Source organism: Aulostomus chinensis, chromosome 12 (genome assembly GCF_037954235.1).
Source record: "Aulostomus chinensis isolate RoL2024-O1b breed Wild chromosome 12, RoL_Achi_v1.0, whole genome shotgun sequence".
Classification (NCBI taxonomy): domain Eukaryota; kingdom Metazoa; phylum Chordata; class Actinopteri; order Syngnathiformes; family Aulostomidae; genus Aulostomus; species Aulostomus chinensis.
In genome coordinates, this window is record NC_141331.1 from 7,203,743 (window position 1) to 7,225,345 (window position 21,603).

At 42.4% G+C, this 21,603-nt stretch overlaps 2 protein-coding genes across 2 annotated transcripts; one reads left to right on the forward strand and one right to left on the reverse strand.

Moving 5' to 3' along the window:
• Positions 1–1,915: 1,915 nt before the first annotated feature.
• On the reverse strand, positions 1,916–21,169 carry gcc2 (GRIP and coiled-coil domain containing 2). Its single transcript, XM_086219830.1, has 24 exons — positions 20,987–21,169; positions 20,253–20,315; positions 20,009–20,093; positions 19,846–19,925; positions 19,625–19,729; positions 19,005–19,509; positions 15,857–17,676; positions 15,630–15,693; positions 15,341–15,441; positions 15,130–15,228; positions 13,750–13,869; positions 12,211–12,375; positions 11,867–11,971; positions 11,004–11,166; positions 10,614–10,714; positions 10,078–10,155; positions 9,831–9,968; positions 8,896–9,017; positions 8,379–8,555; positions 7,978–8,186; positions 5,485–5,712; positions 4,969–5,108; positions 2,952–3,153; positions 1,916–2,810 (listed from the first exon to the last, which is right to left on the reverse strand). The coding sequence occupies exons 1-24, from the start codon at positions 20,990–20,992 to the stop codon at positions 2,737–2,739; spliced, it is 4,950 nt and encodes a 1,649-aa protein (XP_086075956.1). The 5' UTR covers positions 20,993–21,169; the 3' UTR covers positions 1,916–2,736.
• On the forward strand, positions 3,702–4,693 carry tmem223 (transmembrane protein 223). Its single transcript, XM_086219831.1, has one exon. It carries the CDS (start codon positions 3,857–3,859, stop codon positions 4,598–4,600), a length of 744 nt encoding a protein of 247 aa, XP_086075957.1. The 5' UTR covers positions 3,702–3,856; the 3' UTR covers positions 4,601–4,693.
• Positions 21,170–21,603: the final 434 nt, after the last annotated feature.

Consider the following 21,603-nt stretch of genomic DNA (forward strand, 5'->3'; position numbering starts at 1 on the left):
CATACGAAGCCCTATCCCTCCATATTATCTGCCCACAGAAAAACATAAACTTTCAACCTGCAATCAAATCCAGGCTGAGGATGATGTCTGTTGTGACACGTAAATACCACGTTTAATGTCAAAATGCATTGTCATAACTTAGCAAATGTGAATAAGTATTATATAGGCTCTTTATTAATTTTCACAGTCAGAAATAAACCAGAAAGTGTTGCCTCGTGTACAGTAAAATAAAACTTCTATGTCACTCTAGAACAGTCAGACATGAATGTACACACATCAGTTCCCAGTCACTGGCGTCCACATCATGTTATGGATTTGCCGTAATCTCCTTTAGCTTCTACTGACCACCATAAATATAAAAGACCTGGATAAAAATACATTCGTATATGCTGAAGGAATCAGAAGAAAAGCTGCCACCGCCGGAATGAGAAGATGAACAGGTTGATTATCTTCTGTCACGGGGACAGACGGAGCACATCGGCTGACCGTAAAGAATGCCCGAAATAGATACAGAGACCCTCCAGGGATATTTGGCATTAAATAGTAACAACAAAGAGTGACAGCTCACTAAACAATCAAACTCTATAGGATATGATAAACCAGTGTGAACCGGGGGAATGTACAAACCTACGCCAGTGACGCCCTGTCAGGTACGTCAGTCAGGTGAAGCGGGATCACGATCAGTCGTTTTAAAACCACTCGCCACATCACACGCGCACTTCCCATCGCATTCAATATTTCTGTGTGTGTGTGTGTGTGTGTGTGTGTGTGTGTGTGTGTGTGTGGGTGTGTTGTTGTTTTTTTCTGTCTTGGCAGCAAAAAAAATGAATAAGGCCAACGTGCAGTACGGAAACTGATAGCTGCCTCTTAATCAGTAACAGCACAAACTACAAATAAAGACACCGCAGTACGATTCAGAAACATGTGCGATACGTATTAGCTTGATATTTTGTCTTAATTTTTGTTATTTAACTTAAAATTTGTTGCTTTTTTTGTGTGTGTGTATGCCCTAAACATTCATATCCCTATTTCAACGCAGACGTTGTCATTATCAAGTGTCTGTTGTGTTGTGTGGTAGCATGGCTTTTACAACACTCCCCTTATTCATAAAAGGCATTTTTTTACAATAAATTTAAAAAAAGAAAAGAAAAAAACCTGATTAGTAGCAAAACCGCTTGTTTGACTCTCCAACTGCAGCATAGTAGCAGAGGTGTAACAATACACTGATCTTTATAGACGTACTGATTGAAAAGTGAAAAATGCAAAAGTCCAAATTTCTATTCTATTTTGATCCACCATCTTGGGAGCGCCTTTATTCTGAAATCTCAATGGTAAAAAGAATTGACTGCGTTTAATTTCATTTTATGTTCATGATTCTATATCTTCAGTGCCCAAAAATACCCAGTTTTTTTGTTGGATTTTGTGAGTTGATGGTACAAATGAAAACATATTTGTCCCCGAAGGCATACAAGGTCTCAAATCAAGCAGACACCTGAAACCAAGCAAAATGAAAGCATATCCTGGCAGACTGTGATATCAACAAATATCCTTTCATCTTGACAGAACTTTGATTTACACCCCTTCTGGACCGTACAAAATCCTGCTGTAATTAAACGTCTGGGAGTCATGGAGCTCTGGAGCAACTATGAATTTGTCTTCCTTTTTTTTGGAAGTAGAGGGGGAAAAAAAGAAGGGTCCAGGAGATATAACCTGTTATCTCAGTTCAGATATTTTGAAGCCACGAATAAAAAACTTGTTCCCTTAAAACAGGGGTGTCCAAACTGGTCCAGTAAGGGCCGGTGTGGCTGCAGGTTTTCATTCCAACCAAGCAAAAGCAACACCTGATCCAACAAATGAGCTGTGTGGACACAGCTTAGTTGATTTAAGTAGAATCAGGTGTTGCTTTTGCCTGGTTGGAATGAAAACCTGCAGCCACACCGGCCCTTACTGGACCAGTTTGGACACCCCTGCCTTAAAATGAATACATTTTGCAAACAAGTTATATTTTGTGGCGTAAATGCACATATAATATTATTTTCTGTCTACAGCCACAACAGTGCTCCGGACAAAGTGATATTGAAGGTAAAATATTACTTTCACTTTTGCAGTTACCCTCTAAGGGGTTTCTTGCACAACTTCATCAACTTCCAAGGTGCAAAAAGAATGAAAGGAAAGGGTCAGAGGTCAAAAAGCTTCAGCAACACTTGTAGTGTATGAACGAGTTTATTACATTGACTCGTTTCGGCTTGTGGCTTTCATGACCTTGATGAAGGCCACAAGCTGCAATGCACCAAATAATTAAAGTTGTTCGATACGCTACAATTGTGACTGGAGCTTTTTGACCTCTTCAGTTATTACGGGATGTCAAATATCAGCTCACACGTGCTCACAATCCCCAATAAGCTGCACTTGACGGGAGTGTGAAACTTACGTGCGGTAAAACTCGTTATCTGTCACTATTAAGACTGAGGGAGACAGAACGTTGCATCAGTTCACATTCGCCGGTGAGAGATGTGTGTATCCATTACACAACAAAATCAAATAATCAAAATCAATAAGCACGTCAAATGTTTTGGTTATCTCCACCACACACGTTCCTCGACTGTACATTCCTTGGTCCCTTCTATGATTATAACGCCCCAAAATATTGCAATCTCCAAAATTAACCCTGTTTCTGAATCACTGCTCAGAAGAAGTTATCAGTGGAAAAGGCCAATCGTTGGTTGGTCGTCATGTCTATCTGATCCCAGACCAGCTGTGGAGATAAGAGGACCAGCCTGAGCCTCGAGACCCGGACCCCTCCTCCTCACCTGCACAGAGCGGAGCACCAAATTAGAAACTCTGGATAAACAAGGGACATACACGGCACACTTTGCGGCAAAATTAACATATTTTTGTTTGCTAATAACAGGATAAGCGGAAGACAATGGATGGACGGATGGATGTTGTACCTTGTGCAATGGCAGCCAGTTTGCTCTTCTCCTCCGGACTGAGCTGCAGCATGGTGTGAATGACAGGTAGAAGCGCCTGCCTCTCACTGCCAGACCGCAGGAAGATGAACTGCAGCAGAACGTTCTTCAGGTACTCCAGGTTAGCCACACTCTTTTCCCGCTCTTGGTTTCGCTCTAACCGGCGCAGTTCACTCTTCAACAACTGGGTACAGGTGGGAAAAATTTAAAGATCCATAAATAGCCTTTGAATAAATAGTAGATTCTTAACTTTCAAAAATCATAACAAGCAAGAAATTTTAGTGCTTGATTCTAACATGTAACCACATGTAAAGTTGCTACATTTATTTAAATCCTTTTCACATTAGCTTATGACCTTTATTTTTATTACTAAAAAAAATGGAAAAGGGTTAGTGTACAAAATTAGAGCAGGACTATTCAGTTCAATTATTTGTCACAGTAAAATTTACTAGAATTTGTATGTGCAAAAAAATATGAATTTATAAGAGGTGATGAACAATAATGATCTAATAAACAAAATCTGAAAAGGTAGACATGTAGCTCCTCCTTGATTTGCTCGACCTTTAAAATATTCATGTTCGGGTAACATATTCCTTCTATGATGTGATGAACTACTGAGGGGATGAACACTATCTGTAAACGCCAAATCACGTTTGTATTTTTCTTTCCCATCAGGTTTTTCCCTTCATTTCTGTCGATGTGACCGCCGTCACACTCAATTTTGGTCACGCGTCCTTCCCGTAGTTCCGCAAGACGCGTGACGTCACACGTTTCTAGTATGGCTGCGCCCGCTGTGTCATCAAAAGAATAGCGAGATAAAAGCCTAAACACTTACGTTCACTTAATTTAGCAAGCGGTAATTCTCTGATCCGGAACCGGCGTAAGTCATGGGATTCGAGAGGTTGTGTGGGGCTCTTCAGTGGTACTCCAAACACGCTAGACTGTTCAATATCCAACAAAAAGTCGGAGTCTTTCTAAATACGTCGTTGTCGTCACCGTCCCCACCGAGCGTCCGGGTCTTCCAGGTGTCCGTGGCGGTGCGCCGCGGGCTCTGCACCTCCACCAGACCCATCAAAGATGTCATCCTGTTCGAGCACGACAAGACGGGGTTCGCCCGTCTCCTCGCCCTCTTCAGCGGCGGGCAGTTCGTCTTCTGGACGTATCTGGCTCATTTCGCCTACACCGGGCTTAGAGACACGGGAGGCGCCCAAGAACAGACGAAGCAAAATGCGCCCACCAGCACCGCGCTAGCCGGCATGTGGAGCTTTGAAATGAACCTGGGCTCCAACACCTGGAGGTACGGCTTCACGCTGGGATGCCTGACCATAGGGGCGGGGATCCTAGCTCTCGGGGCTCTGTTTTGCCGACGTTCCGTCAGCCAGGTGGTTCTACACCAAGGCGGGAGGATGGTGACCGTTTCAACTCAGTCACCTTTGGGAGCAGGACGAGGCCGGAAAATAACTGTCCCACTGTCCGAGGTGGCCTGCTACGCCCACCGACAGGAGTCCCCCTCGTTCATCCCCCTCAAAATAAAAGGACACAGGTTTTTCTTTCTTCTGGACAAAAGCGGCACAGTGACAAACAACCGACAGTTTGACTTTACTGTTGGAGCCTTCCGCAAATTTAAGTAGTGCTTAAGTGCCAACTAGGATGATAAAACAATACTGTGTACAGATGTGATTTTACACGACTTCCAAATCAATAAAAGCTCCATGGTGAATGCAGGTTGATTGATTAATTCACCCTAGATGCTTGGTATTAACATGACATCGCTGAATCAGCCTAAATGTCATGGTTGAGCAGTCTAGGGTTGCTGTTAACGGGGAGTTGGTCTGCTTTAGTTCCCTCTCACCAGCCTCCTCTTCAGCTGCAGTCGGCAGCTAAAAAGAGTTCGTGCTGATAAATTATAATAATAATAATATAATGTCAATGTTACTCCACCAGAAACCTTAAGACAAATTCATCAGTGACTTTGTTATTTGTGTGTTAGTAAACTTACAGTGATTTGCTCCATGAGGACAGCGTTGGTGGCCTCTGTTTCATGCAGGAGCCGGTTCATATGCTCCATGCTGCGCGTGGCTGTGCTCAGCTTTTGACTGAGCTCCTCTCTGGTGGGCTCCAACGTCCACACAAACGGCTCTGGAGACCAAATCGAAGGTGAACACGTTAAAGATGATGGACGTCAAACTTGAAGCAGTTGAGCTCCAGCTTGAAGTTCATGTGATCATGTTTGGATGACACATGACTTGGACAATCCCGGTTGAGTCAGAAGAGGAAGCCCGTATTCTGATTTCTATTTCATACACATCACGAATTTTACCAGAATTGTCAAAAAATCTTTTCCAGAGTTCTTGAATTGAGAGAAACATTTAAGACCTTATCAGAGCTTGTGTTGATTATCATGTTAATGCTTGCAATTTATATTAAAAAAAAATTTGAAAATGAACAAATAAGATCAAATACTGAACTGCAAAGCACATTAATAAACTGCCTCAACATTAAGGCTGTGGCTCACCTTGTTTGGGGTCTGGGGAAGTGAGGAGCTGCTCCAGAGAAGGTAAAGGTGTAAGAGCAGGGGAGGAGTTTTCATTCTCAGTGGTCTCCATGCCTTCCCCCTCCTCCCTGGCCATGGACTGGAGGTCGCTTAGGGCCACTAGTCCCAGCGCTGCCTGGTTCTGGTCTGCATTCCTGCGCTGGGAATCTGCTGCCAAGCTCTTCCGGCTGGACTGGACCAACGCTGAGCCTGAAAGGGTTCAAGGATGATGGAGGAACACATTTCAAGACAGTATGTTGACCAGCGATAACGTGTTACATTCAGTTTTGAGTAAGTTGAAAACACTCTGACTGATGTTAAAACGGAAAACAAACCGAAAAGAATGGAGGGGCTCTTTGTTTAATACAGCCTGAATACAGTCTTGGTGTTTTTGGCATCAAAAAAGATGCCTGAAAAAAATCTAGAAACTGATACAGAAACTAAATTAATGTTTTAAGAGGGATTAGCACTGGAATTGTGATCTGGCACAATCTGGTACCCTGTATCATACTCTTCTTCATTTTACAAGTGTTCTACTTCATAAGTACACGAGGGGGCACCAGTCGCACTCAGCTGGCATCCACAGTGGCAGTGAGAGGAGAGGAGTAAAGGCAGCGACTGAGGAGGTGTTTGAGAGAGTGGGAGGAAAAAAGAGAAGATTGTGATGAATGACCCTGCAACAAGAGCTCAGTCAGTCGAACCTCACCCCTCCACCTCCAGTCTGGCTCTCTACCTCCTCTTCTCACACAGCTTTATAAGATGCACAAGAGGATCAAGTACTGCTACACACACACATTTCTGTGAGTGCAAGAATGTGTTTGATTTCAGCCAGCTTTGTTGATACAATCAGGGCGACAGCTTCATGAGGACCAGGCCAGGACTGGTAGGAGGGCTAGCGGACACAGTAAGCTTGAGAGATAAATGCTCTATTGAGACTTGCACTAAAACACCAACAAAAGAAGAATTTAACAGCCGACAATGCGGAATAGTTCTGCTGCTTATGCTGCACTTCCTAACACCTGAAATGACATTCTTGCCTTAGAGAGCTTTCTGACCTGCAATTGTTTTGGACTTCCTATCTGTAATTTGTGTTCATGCACTGAATAATTAATTTTCGGGGAAACTCATTTCCAGATCATGTTTTTTGTTTTTTGTTTTTTTTTAAGTCTGGCATGCGTCTCGACTAGCTTTGCATTATTCAGAGTTCTAAAAATCCTTATTTGTCTTGACATACTGACCCTTCGTGCAGCTCCTCTGTTCAGTTGCTTTGTAATTGGCTCATTTTTGGAAGCCTGTCACGGGTCAGCACCCACATTTCTTCCCAATAACTTTAAGTGAAACACACAAAACCCTCAAAAAGCTGAACAGTTGTCTTGAGCAGAGGATGGGGTAAAAAATAGCAATCAGTATATCGAAAAATATATTTTTCCTACTCGATAGACATGTTTACAACTATCAATAGTTGTTGTAACCACATTGATTTTACAAATGCAAAATCATTTTACAACTGTGGAACAACCTGCTGTGAAAGGTTTATTCTTTTCTTGATGAAGAAAATTGAAATGGAGAAATGTGTTTTTTCAGGTAAGTACTGCAATCTTAAAGTATAGAATAAATATCAAATCAATATCAAAAATATCAAAGTCTCGTAAAAATTGGGTTGATTGTCTTTGTCATGTGATGCCAGTTATGGAAATCAAGTATTCAGAGAACCCTGACTTTTTCTTACATATACTGACATCATAAACCCTGTTTACATTTAATATGAACCTCCGACATTGTAACATTATATTGATTTTCATTAAATAGGTTCTCTTAAAGGAAATACATGCCGCAAAGCATGAAATGAGCCAGGATCTGTTTCATTGTTTGATTAGAAAACCGGGAGGAGAGTAAATCATCCTGAGGCGAGAGGTTTTATGAGCCAGCTGCCCACCAGAGCCAGTAAAACATTCACGTTGAAGCCTCCTGCATTTAAATTCAAATATGACATTCAGTAAAAGTGACTATCAGCCTCGTATACAGTATGGGGTTAATATGCGCCAGCCACTAATCAGGAGTCTCTCCAGATGCCACAGTGAGCTGTTTGCCACATTGAGAGGCGGGAATAGAGCTGAGGAGCCTTGGCAACACCTGGCCAGGCCGAAACACAAGTCCAGGTTGTTACTCTGTGTGTGTGTGTGTGTGTGTGTGTGTGTGTGTGTGTTTGCTGTGTGACTATGGAGGGCAGCTGTGTGGGAAGTGATGAATGAGCTTCCAGAGCTGCTGTATGGATAAACACACCAACCAACCGCCTTCCTCTGATCTCTCTTACATCATTCCTCCCATGGAAGAGATAACAAGACAGAAGACTTCAAAACATGAGGTGGATCTACTTTTACACGCTACCTGTGCTTCCCGCTGTTTACTGAACCGTGAATCACTGTTGGGATTGCTCAGTTGTCTAGTGATACATCATCTTCCCATGCTACTTACTGTTCTGGCTCTGTAGGTTGAAGAGTTGCTCCTCAACGCGGGTCAGCTGACCCTGCAGGGTCTCAACAGTGGACCGGTGGTCGTCCTGCAGCTTCCTCAGTTGCTCTCTGTAGGTGAGTCGCTGGGCCTCAATCTGGGAGGACAGATCAGCTTGAGCCTGGGCCTGGTCTGACCTCAGAGCCACGTTCTCCGACTGCAATGACAGCAGCCTGGAGGGAGAGACAAGAGTGAGAGGATTTTGAAGGAAGGGTTTAGTGACTTATGACAGAATTAGTTACAGATACATGTAACAGAAAAATTAACAGACATCCAATCGGAGGTTTTGAGTGTGACGGCATTCAGCGTGTCAAAGAGTTCACGTTAAATTCTGGAGAAGCTAGGTTCGATGAACAACCACACACCTCTCACGCAGCTCGGCCTCCTTGGTGACGTTTTCCTGGAGGATTTTGTTGTGTCGCTCCAGCAGAGTGTCATGTTCTGACTGGAGCTGCTGCAGCTCTGCTGTACTGCTCTGGAGGCTCTGCTGGCTCTCGGCCAGCCTGGACCTCAGCTGATCCGCCTGAGAGGACAACTGCTCTCTACACAAGACACAGTCATTACATTTATAAAAAGGACTGTCTGGGATTTTACACTGACAAGTACTTGAACTTAATCTGGGAGTGTGTGTTGATGATTTTCAACTTTTCATGTATGCATTATGCATTATGCTCTCCATTTTGATACACCAGAACAACATTTTTTCAGCTTGACCCAGCAATGACAGTGACAATGGTGTTTTACTGTGCTTTCATCTTTAAGAACTGCTGGTTTCAATATATTTGTTAATGTATTTTGCAATAAATGTCACTCTGTCTGCTTCTTTGATGTAAATCTGCCCCTGAATGACTGAAAAATGTGTTACTTCAGGACCCTCTTTACCTCTCTAGTTTGTTGACGTCTCCTTCACCCTGGCCGCTGATTTTGCTCTTCTGCTGTTTGAGCACATTATGAACTCGCACTTTATAACTTTCGAACTCTTCGGCTGTTGCCACAAGCTCAGCCTGAAAATAACGCACAGATGAAGCAGAATATGCAGTAAATGACAAAATGTAGACAATCGGTGAAGGATAGAACAGCGGTGCCTCATTTTGATGAATGTAGTCTGGCTTTTTCATTCATTTCTCCTTGCCAGGTTTGAGTCATCCCGCAGGGCTGCACTCTTAATAGCAATCCATAGAATGTTTCAGGACAGTAACGTTGAGCCAATTTGTTATGAGAGGACGAGAGAGAACAGGAAGGAGATGGAAAAACTGCAAAGACTGGATAATTAAGTGCTGATGGGAAATTATAAAGGATAGAGGCGGAGGAAGAAACACAAGTTAACAAAAAACAGCCAACTACTGTGTTCCTACCATTACACTCTCATTCATTTATATTGGACAGGGAAGACCAATGCAAACACCTAGTAAGTCTAACTAGCCTCCAAAATGACCATAACTTGAATAAACACATCTACTAACTTTCATCAGACTTTCAACATCACTTTCAACAGACTTTCATCATTGCATGTATAACCTTCCAGAGACAAATGCAAAATGACTCTATTAAAGTGCATTCATTTCATGTCACTTATGAAGTATAAAAACAGACTGGGACAAGGCAAAACAGATTTGACATGAAAATCATGTCAAACTGGTTCCAGCGAACATTCTGCTTTGTCTAGTTTTAGATCCCTTTAAACACCTCAGGACTTTATTAGCGATCATGTGCCTTCAGCCTTGCACTGTTCTAGCGGAGAACTGTATGTACTCTTTCGTATATGCAGTCACTTACATAGCACCTCCTCTACCTCTACTGTTCACCTCATCCTCTACCTTAGCAGTGTCTCTCTCGTGCTGCAGGCTGTTAATTCGCTGCTGGAGGGAGCTGCTGGTTCTTTGTTGTTGTTCCAGTGCAGACCTCAGCTGCTCCTGTAGACGATGGCGCTCTGCTGTCAGCTCAGACACCTCAATCTAAACATAATACACACGTTACTGTGTGACCTTTGAAGGCAAAATGCTGATCCGTGAAATGATATGTTCTCAAGAGAAGGAGCAGGAGAAGTGTTATTGGATGTCTTACCTTGGAGCTTTCCAGTAGCTGTTGGTTAGCCTCTAGCTCTCCTCTTAAAGACGCCTGCAGCACCATGAGGGAGCTCTCCTGCAAGCATACACACGAAAATAAAGAGAAAATTTAATTTAATACACCCATAGTAACAAACAATAACACAGACAAAAAATATTAACTATTCTCAACAAGCTCACTAACAATCATGCTTGAATAGCATAATATACATTCATTGGGCATTACACACACACACACACACACACACACACACACACACACACACACACACACACACACACACACACACACACACACACACACACACACACCTATTTAAATTAAAGCTGTTTGAGCAATTTCTGGACACTTACTCAAACACAGCCAAAAATCAGCAAGACAGATTTTATTGTATATCTGTTACAAAAAGTGGTTTAAACTTAAAAAAAAGATTTTTTTTTTGTGAAAACAATACCTACCCACCTACACACACACACACACACACACACACACACACACACACACACACACACAAACACAGACAGAGAACAGACCTGTTTCTTGGCATCGGACAGGTCTTTCTTGGTCTTCACCAGCAGCTGTTTCATCTTGGAGGTCTTCTCCTCCCCTTGGTCCAGCTGGGACTTCAAAGCCTCTGAGAGCCCACATGCAGTCACACACACAAACACACGCATACAAACAGACAAATAAAAAGTGCATAGGTGAAAGACATATTTCAAGTCGTTTTAGTATTTTGCAAGGGAAATTCAATTCAACAAATTTCCCTTCCTGAATAATAGAGATTTACGAAGAGGTTCTGGAAGATAATATGCCAGCCACATTCTCCACCCAGGACTTGATTATTAGCCATAATCTCATAACCAGCAGCTACAACAGAAAATAAAATGCATCAATGTGAGTGGACATCGGAGCATCATCCATACCGATTTCCTGCTTGAGTGTTTCTTCCCTCTGGGTCAGTCTGTATATTTCAGCCTTTAACTCCTCTGTACATTCATCTTTCTCTGAGAGTTTAGAGTTGAGTTCTTTCACGAGACGTTCGTAGTCGGCCATCTCCATGTCTAGCAGGGAGCTCTGCTGAGCCTCCTAGAGGTAGAGACAATATACGGCAAAAAGATGTCAAGTTACGGTTGTCATTTGTCTCAAACTTTGCAGGGTTTTGAAAAGAATAATCAACATCCGATTTCAAGTATTTTTTATGTGTGGACATCATCCTGAAAATTCAAATTTCGTCAATCATTAAGATGCAAAGAAATCTTTTGTGTGTGGTAGAAAACTGACCATGGAGGAGAAAAGAGAGGGAGAGTTTATATATTCTGCTGTATTCCTGTGCCTTTTCTGTAGTTAACATTCAAAAATAGATACTTGAATATATTCAAACAAATGTTTTTAGAAATCATATTTTGTCAGTCATTTATGGTGAATTTTGATGGTCTGATACGGCATCTGCATTGTTAACAGTTTCTGTGTTTGACTAATTCACTATGAGGCTCAAAAGTCCTGTATCTGTCAGGGTTTCCTAACAATGCCGATGAAGTCTGACCTCCCGGCAGCTTCTGTGTACTCTTCTGTACGCTGGACGTCGCTGCTAATGGAAAAGGAACAGCAGTTCCAGTGCTGTGGGCAAGATTTGCTCTCTTTCTCTCTGAGAGCTGCTGCTTTAGCTGCAGGCCGGCCATCACCAATCCCATCGCTTGACTGGACAAGCCCTAAGAGACACTTGCGTCTGAAAAGCTGTGTGTGCAATTGCGTGTGTGTGTGTGTGTGTGCGTGTGTGTGTGTGTACCTTGCGTAGCTGCTCCAGCTCCTGGGCCGTCTGCTGAGACTGCTGCTGCTGCTTGCGGAGCTGAGCTGTCAGCTCCTCCACGTCTTTCATGGTAGATGACAGCTCCTGGAAATGAAAATAAAACAATTTTATCTCAACAGAAGCCTACTGTATATAATTTCATTAGAATTCAATCAATCTTCAAATGACAGCATCAGTTTTCATCTAAAGTAGTAGCGTGCACTGTTCTGTATCCCGAATTACAGCGTTAGCAAATAACCTTGTACCACATTTGTCTATTCAGGTTGTGTTGATGAAGCTCCACCATTTCGCTACATGTTCAATTACTAGATTAGTAAAAGTACCTTGCTCTTCTGTTCTTTCATTGCCCTCTCAGCCACTACATCTCTGTCCAGACTTGCAGACTGTCTTTGCAGCTCCTGGTTCTGGGCCTCCAGCTTCTTCACTGTGTTCCTGACGGTTTCCATCCCGGCCAGCAGGTCCTCCTTCGCACTGCTGAGCAACTCCGTCTGTAAAAGATGGTTCGTCACTGCCCTTGTTTACATGGATGGCATGACTTTTGACCTTATTCTAAATAATTAAAATGTTGCAACTCATTTGTTTCTTACAGAATATTCCACTTTGCAGATTTTGTATTTCTGTTTATGTGCTACAAAGCAAAGTCTGACTGGAATCTCCTTCCAGAATTTGACCAGCAGTATATTTTAGATGTTTTTTTTTTATAATGCAATAATGCAAAAAACAACAACAACAACAACAAAACAAAACAATTGTGCTTGGACCACTAGACTACGCTTCCCAAATCTCAAATCAGTCTGATGGCCGTACATGTCACAAAAATGCTGCAAAAAAAATTGGTAGGTCTTTTTGTTCTATTAAGGTGAATACAAGTCTACCACACACTTGAATAGTAAAGCTAACATTGGAACACTCTTTGTCTTATTCCACTTACAGCTTTAAGTAAAGAGTACAGTGAGGTTTTTTTTTTTCCTTTAGTTAAATGTATGCTAAATCTGTCAACAAATAAAACTTTTATTCTCTTTATTCTATACTCTGCAACATGTTGCTTAATAGGCTAAAATGTTTTTGTTGTTGTTGTTTTTTGTATTCAGCCTGTTATTCTGTGTCCAGTTCAGCTGAAGAATTAATATGTTTCCGGTTCCTTTGAAATCCTTCTAGACAGAAATATGGGATTAAAGCCTAGAAAAGCTGGAGATTAAAGGTTTCAACTAAAAAAATTCAAATGTAGGCAAATACACTAAACCTGCACAAAAACATCTGAAAGTCATTCATGCATATCTGACAGAGGCAGGCTCCTCTGTGGGCTTCCTCTGTGAGGAAGCGGCAAGACACAGCAGCCACTCCCTGTCATCCGTCAGGCAAACATTCAAATTCTGATTGGTAAACAGAGGTGTCCAGATGTACTCAAGAATCCCTGAGTAGCTTCCAGTCTGCCTGCTCCCCCTGAGACCTATGAGCTCACACTAAAATAAACCAGTGTCTGAGAGAATGGTGTTGCAGCAGCACACTAGCAGATGGAAGCTATACTTCGCTCCATTTACCTGCCTGTTTTCTCTCATTGGAGAGAGACAGTTATGAGCTTGGGGAGAGGAGTATATATAAACAAAATTTCTCCCCAGCTCACCCAGTCACATCTGATGGGCCATTTGAGGGTGCCGGGCTGTCAAGCATAACTAGGTAAAGTGTCGCCGGCTAAAACGATTCACCGTAAATCACATGGAAACAGACTTTTGTGAGATGCATTGGAGAGATGTATTGCTGGACAAAGTGGCACTGCCTAGATTTATTGGAGAGCATGTGCAGTTTGTGTTTACTTGTGGTTAGTGTGAGAGTGTGAGTGATAGTGTGTGTATTCACGTTACCTGTGTGACAGCATTGCTGAGTCGTTTGGTCATCTCAGCAATCTGTCTCTCTGCTGCCTCCACCTTCTCTCGCTCTTTATCCAGTTGCTCCGTCTGCCTGTCGTAATCTATCTGCAGGTTCTAAACACAAACAGACACACACACAAACAGACACACACAAAAACACACACACACTCTCATTAATGAAAGTCGGCCGACCAGCTCCATGAACAAAAACACCATGTGTCTCAGCTATCACCAGCATTCGTACTTGAGTACGGGACTCATTAGACATGAGTGAGAGGTTTCATTCCTGCTGCCCAGTGCTGTTTATGGGAACCACTGTAGTGCCCAGACACACAGGAACTCTCAGCTTGAGCATTCTCCTGCTCACCGATAAGCAACACAACAGGAATGCACAAAAATGAATCAATTAAAAGGTGTACTTGCACTATGGAAACATTGTTCATGTAATTGATTTGAGAGATTGTCTTTCCATAACACATTCCTTTGCTTACCCTGGGCCAACCCCCATTGACAGATATTGGAAACACTGCAAATGACACAGTCTAGTTTTGTTGATTCCTTCCACAATTTGTACATAGTGGAAATCGCAGATTAGTAGGGTTGTCTAATTTGTCACAGCGGCAAATATTTTGGTGAGTTTGCCCACCTGCAACAGATGTGACTGGCTGAAACATTTGTGGCTAAAAACCCCAGTATTGTGCTATTATCCTGTCACCATTTATACTGTTACAGCAAAAAAGTGGAAATTCAATGTAATATTGTGATGCGGTCTAACGTCTACATATGATCTAATATATAACATTTTCCTGTTGGGTGGTGCAGCTTAAACACTGCAGTGTTGTTGTTATCTATGTTCTGAAAGGTCCGAGATGAAGTTGATGCTTTCTTTTTAGCGACTGGTGTATTAAATGAAATCATTACAGTGAATTATGAATCCATTTGACACATAAACTGTAACTGGACTCCAAATGAAAACAAATAAATGCACTCATTTAAATCCTATCATCCATCTTTCTTGTGACACATATTTCTTGATTTGGATCATTTGTTGCAGACGAATGAAGAGAGGGGGGTGTCACCCCATCCTGGTCTTGAACCTGATTCAAACGGGGTACAAAACATGCTCGCTGACTGCAGCGCCAAAGACCAAGGCTCATTGGACGGCACTCCGTAACACGAAAACAGTATGAGGAAGATCACAAGTGTAAACATCACATAGCACCATCCATGTTTTCGTTTAACCTGATTAAAGTGTAGAAACATTCCAATCTATATTGTGCGGAGACACATGGATGTAAACCTGACCGCTGATTGTGTGTTGTGTTATTTGTCCTCTGACCATCAGAGCCTGAGACTCTTTCAAGACAATGATACCTTGTAGCCTTCGGCACCATGGATGATATCTTTCATTGAGCTGTTCACTTTCTCCCTCTCTGCTTTTAGAGACGCTATTTCCTCCTTGAGGGTTCCAACCTGAGGAAAAACAGATGACATATATGTGACGAATGAGCTAAACTTTCCAGACAGAGCTGACCAGAACTGCGATCGCATCACTTCACGGAGGGTAGTATGCTCTTCTCTCTACCTCTTTCTTACTGTTGTCCAGCTCCTTCTTTGCTTTCACAGCCACTGCCTTAATTTTGTTCATCCTCTCATCCTTCTCCTTGTTCTCCTTCTCCAGTAGAGCTAGGAAGAACATTTACAAAGGTCAGAATATCGCTCTAATCATCACAATCTAAAATTGATCAGCCTCAATACACAGTAACTTAACACATTTGTAAAATGCACATTGGACTGTGTATTCAGTAAAAAAAAAAAAAAACCTGCACGTTGAAATATTCCTGTTTTACTCATGAACATGGATGCGATGTTACCTAGTTTGTTTGTGATGTCCTGAGCTATATTTTCCTCCGAGGAAGAAGACTGGGAAGCAGAGTCCTGGCAGAACAACAGGGCCAGAAAAAGAAAGTGTGACAATAATTGACGCTTAAAAATATACATCAATCATAGCTGTTTGATGAAGCTGCCAACATTTGCATATTTCCTGTCAAATCATCTACTGGACAAACACAACTCCAAAAGCATCAGAAGCTGCACTGACCTGGAGAGCAGCAATCTCTCCCCTCAACTGAGATATGACTGCATCCTTCTCTGCCAGCTGTTCTTGAAGTTCACTCCTTTCTTTATCTACATCTTCCCCTTTCTCCTCCCCTTCTTTCTCTTGAGCCATCAGAGAGATTTGGGCCTGTAACATCTGGTTCTCCTCACTCATCTTCTCACTGACTGACTTCATATCTTCTAGGTCTTTCTGCAGCCCTTCGGTATCCTTCAGGACCTCCTCCAGGTTATTCTTCAGCAGGTTCCTCTCTTGTTCCAAGTCCTTGATCTGAGCCTGAAGCTCATTTTGCAACCGCTCTCCTTGAGCTTCTTTAAGACTACTCCTCAATAAGTTCCTCTCCTTTTCCAGCTCATCTACACGTGTTCGGAGCTCCTCCACCTCCTCCGTAGTGTTTTGAAGTGCTTCAGACTGATTTTCCTCCAGAACTCTTACAGTATTGCGAGCCTGCTCTGCTTCTTCTGTCAGTGAACCTAACTTTACCTCTAGCTGATGCTTTTCGGATGTCTCCTGCTCCAGCTGAGTTTCCAAGGCTGCTAGCTTTGAGTCTAGAACCTCCCTCTCTTCCTGGGTTTGGGAAAGGCCTGAGAGTGCCTCTAGGAGTTTTTGATGGAGCTCAGCCTTTTCTGTGGAGAGGTCTTTGATAGTCAGCTCTAAAGTGGAAACAGTTTCCTGCATTCTTCCCACTTGCTCTTTCAGGCTTGCTTCTATTTTGTCCCTCTCCTCCTTTAAACGTTGGACTTCATCCGCTGACACAGTAGTAATTTTTTTCAACTCCGACTCTACTTCTCTAAGCTGCTGTGCCTCCTTTTCTTCCTGCAGCCTCTCAGCTTCTTTTGCTCTTTCAGTGTTAAGCTTCTGGATTTCCTCTTCTCTGAGTTGAAGGGAGGATTGTATGTTGTCTCTCTCTTCAGTCAGCATATTCACCATCTCTCTCAGGTCTTCAGTCATGGTTTCCTTTATCTGCAGTTGAGAGAGGATCTCCTCATTCTGCCTGGTCAGTGCCTCCATTGAAGAACTCAAATCTTCAGAGGCCTGGAGCTTCTGGTCTGCACCTGGAGAACCTTCAAGCTTCGGTTTTAGTTCTTGCATATTCTCCATCAGAGCATTTTTCTCCTCTGTAATTTCTCTGATCTTTGCCAACAGTTCATCCCTCTCCTGGTTGAGTTGGCCGATCTTCTCTTGTTGGTCCTGTAAAGTTTTAGCCCCCTGCTCCTTCATAGTGTTGTATTGAAGAACAAACTCTTTTGTCTTCTGACCCAGCTCTGCCTCCACACTTTGTAGTATGTCCCTCATGTGGTGGCAATCAGCCAGAGCAGAGTCCCTCTCCTTGGTCAAGATCTCACACAGGGACTTCAGCTCCTGGTTCAGCTTCTCTTGCTCTTCTGGAGACAGAGTCTTTGGGAACTCCCCTTGGATCTGTTGCTGGTCTGCATCCACAGAATCAGTGCTGATCTGGTTAATAGTTGCTGTCTGGTCAGACACAGGGCCTTCCCGATTCAGCTGCAACTCATTGATTTTGAAGTCCATCTCTTCTCTCTCCATCTGGAACTCCTCTTTAGCCCTCTCCAGCTCTGCCTCAAGCTCACTCTTTACATTATTGAGCAGGGTGAGTTCATCTTGTAACATGGTGTTCTGAGACTGAAGATCTTCCAAGGCTGCTCTAAGCTTCCCAGTCTCTGTCTCCTCTCCATCAGTGAGGTGAGAGTCACCCTGACTGCATCCAGACAGCTCCAGCATTCTGGCGATCCCTGAACCTCGGCCAGGTTCCTCGTCTTCCTCTTGCACATCCTGCAGGTAGCTGTCTAGAAAAACAAAAGGGAGTGTTAGCAATTAATCTAGACACAGCTTTAGCGATGTTCCCCTGAATGATACAGAAAACTATTCACTCTGTCCAAATCTAAAATGCAATGCTGTCTGGTAGGTGTGCTGAGAATAATGATACCACTCTCATACACACCCCATGTCATACACCAATCGGACAAAGCACTAAATCCACTGACAGCTCTTGTATTTAGTGTAATAGCAATTTGTGGCCCTGTTGAACGGTGCTGGATTATACTGGGAGCTGCTCCCAATATTTGGTCACTATGATGAGATACACCTATCAGTAAATCCCAGTATAGTTCAGAAGCAACTCAAACAACTGCCAACAAAATGGTCACTGAATACATCAACACTGATCTGAAACAGACTTTTGACTTTTGTTTTGGCTAATCAGTGAATCATACAGAGCTACATTCAGAACTTGGTTAGCTTAGCTTAGCACACATACTGAAAACAAAGGCAAAGACAGAGGCATCTGCTACCAGTAACTCACTAATAGCTCATTTCATCCCATTTGTTTAATCTGCACAAAAGCAAGACAACTTCTTGGCTGGGCCCAGAGTCTCCTCTTGTTGCCTAGCAACTGCTCAAAGCCATAAAAACACACCAAGCATGTTACTTCACATAACATGACAATTTGTCATTTTCGTATCAATTAACACAAGTTATAATGTGTTAATTAGCGAGTTTTGACAGTGCCTGTAGACAGATTATGCTACAGTTGGACAGTCAGACTAATTGTTTCTTCTTGTCTTCAGATTGTATTCTAAACAAAGCCAAAAGGCTGCTAACAGGTAGCCTCATATTTACTTTACAGTTGTTAAGGTGCCACTGGTCTCCTCACCACCACTGCACCATAAACAAACCATCATAGTTGGTTTTAGTGCTTCTAGCAGGAAGTTTCCCTTAAAGCTCTGGAGACAAAACATACACTCACTATCAATTTCACTGGCTACTCCGGTGCAGTGCAACACAATACAACAGAGGCCACTGATAGCACCAATGAAAACTGAAGATTTGTTTTTATAAAAGGCAGAATGTACAGCAGGACTGTTGTATTGCATCCCATTATATTGTAAAAGTGTACCTACTAAAGAGGCAAGTGAGTGTAAAGCAATTTATACATTTAGTTTACAATGAACATATGAATTTCTCAAATATGCTTCTCAAATTAGGCCTAAATTTTACTTGAGCTGGTCCAGCTCTCTGCTGCTGAGTAGAAACAAATCATTTCTTTAACAAAACAGCAACTTGCCTTCACTCTGACAGATGTAGTTCCTCCTCTGATAGCTTTCTCTAAACGTACCTTTGAGAGCGAGCTGTTCAGTCAGTTCCTCGTGGAGCAATAGGAGACGGTCTCGCTCTATTTCATAGTCCTCCTCCAGAGCCCTCATTTCCTCCTCATGGTGCAAGCTCCTCTGGGCCAGCTCCTCTTTCAGGTTCTCCATCTCCTGCTGGGCTTTAGTCAACTCCCTCTGGTGGCTCTCCTGCAGCTCAGCAATCCCCATGGAGTTCCTTTCTTTGATCGCTTCAAGTTCAGCTTGAAGGGTTTCGATGTGAGCTTCCAAGCAGTGTTGGACTTCTTCTGTGCTCTCTTTGACATTAGCATGTTCTGCTAGGCGTTCTCTCTCTCTTTCACTTTCTCTTGCCCTGTCACTCTCATCTCTTTCTTTCAGTAGTTTCTGGAAATACGCCACTTCTTCTTGATGTTTGCTGTTGGATTCCTCAATGCTGATCTCTAGTCTCTTGATCGTCTTTTGGTGTTCTTCTGTCACATGATCGAGCTCTCTTTGCAGCGCTCCTGAATGATCCTGCTCAAAATTAGAGCACGAGAGACAAGAGACACATACAGACAGTTAAAAAAAAACATGTTACAAGTACAGGCGGCTATAGGTGGTTACACATCTTATTTGTATTTCATCTCACCTTGTCTTGCTGCTTCATCTTCTCTAACTCTTTGCGAGACAGTGCTAGGCTTTGCTGTGTTTCTGCCTTTTCCAGTAGTAACACATCCATCCTCTCAGTCAGCTCCTGTTACACACACCTCTCGTGATTCATATGGTGCAGTATGGAAATGAAACTGAATACTTGTAAGATTAAAAAAAAACAACAACAAAAAAACACTAGAGATACTGCTGTACACAAACCTGTATTACTGTGAGGTCATCTGAACTCCTGTTACTGTTTTTGGATTGGTCTTTGAGGGATTCAACTTCCTTCTCTAAATCTGAAAAGGGGACTCAGGTCATCTAAACTACCAAGCCAGCAAAGCCAAACAAATAAACAAGTCTAATAGGATGATTTAGTTACCTGAACATTTGCCCTTCATTTTTTGGAGAGCAGCCATCTGCTTCTTGGCAAACTTGATAAGGTCATCTTTGGACAGCGAGTCCAGCTGAGAATGTAACTCATAAAAATCAACTTACACAGAGAGAACATGAAACTATTCCAATACAAATCTAACAGGGAATCATTTTTCTACAGACACACATTGTCCTCCTTCTTTTCTTTTGCTGCAAATGATTCAAAACAAGTGGAATTTTAGTTCACTTACCTTTGACTTAGGTGTACCAGCAGGTGATGGAGCCACTGACTCTGCTCCTGTACCTCCAGGGTCCTGGAGATGAATAAGAAATTAAAATGGTGCCGGTTGTAATGTTAAACCTTAAGAGATGTCTACTCTGGCAGATGAGCTGTTTGGTTGTGTTTTGGCGGTGTGCTCATTTTGGGAGGAGTAGGAGAAAATTCAAGCCTTTCTCATCCCAGAATTCCCTTATTAAAATGACACATTTCGTGTTGTTCTGCTGATGGGGACAAATACAACACTGATAATTCATAATGTCAAATACATTCTGTGTCACTGGGAGCTAATATTTAATTCGGCGTAATAAAACCAAAATAAATACCTACTTTAAACAGTGAATTGACAGTTAAACTACACCCAAATTGGTTCAGAGTTGAGGACTGAGGACTGTTTTGGCTGATAAATGCCTGTTGTGCTCGACTTATATCATGTCTAGCTTTAACATTAGGTTAGTTTTGTCGTTTATCGTGCATTAATCCTAAAAACAAGTTGTCAGGCTCTGTGTGCTTTTTAAATAAATATGATATCATGAGGAACCTGCTGGTCAGTCTCATCCATCTTCAGGGTCCCATCATGTGTATGTATACAGGTAAGGCTCGCTCATTGAGGAGTTCCGATTCCAGAACATGATACAGTAAGTTATGTTAACGTTACACTACAAAGCAGCGGCTAAAGCTAATTCCTTGACACTGACGTTAACTTACCTCCATTTCAGTCTGTTAGCTGTTAGCTACCTCTCGGTCACCTCACACAACACAAAGACACGACGGGTTAATAAACCCACAAGATTATATGCGATAATTACCAATCGCTTTAAGGTTTAAACACGAAATGAATCTCTCTGTTTTGGTTTGGAGCAGGCTCAAGTCCCGATCTGCTTCCGCAGTCGTCAGCCGAGTGACGTCGGTATAAGGTACGTCACAATTTAAACAGGAAAATTCAATTTCCTCGGGTGTAGACGAAAGAAAATGAAAACAAGAACCAACAAAAATATTACATGCCAGAGTCTGCGTTCAACCCAGCTCGTTGAGTTAATGTGTGTCGTTGGTCTTTAGCGTTTTAGTTTTTAATATTACTCAACGTGTTAGAAATTGTTTAAATACATTCATACAGTGCAGGAAATGCGTGATTGAAATTATCAGACAGACGAGTTGAAGTTCATCACGGAGTAATGCTTTAATGACTTTACAGATGTATGGATGGGAATTTTGTCAAAATCTCAAAATCACGTTTCTCAAAATATATATATTAGTTATAAAAATTCAGTTGTGCTTGTTTTCATGTACTTGTGGTCCTCAGGAACCTGGATGTGCATGAGAAA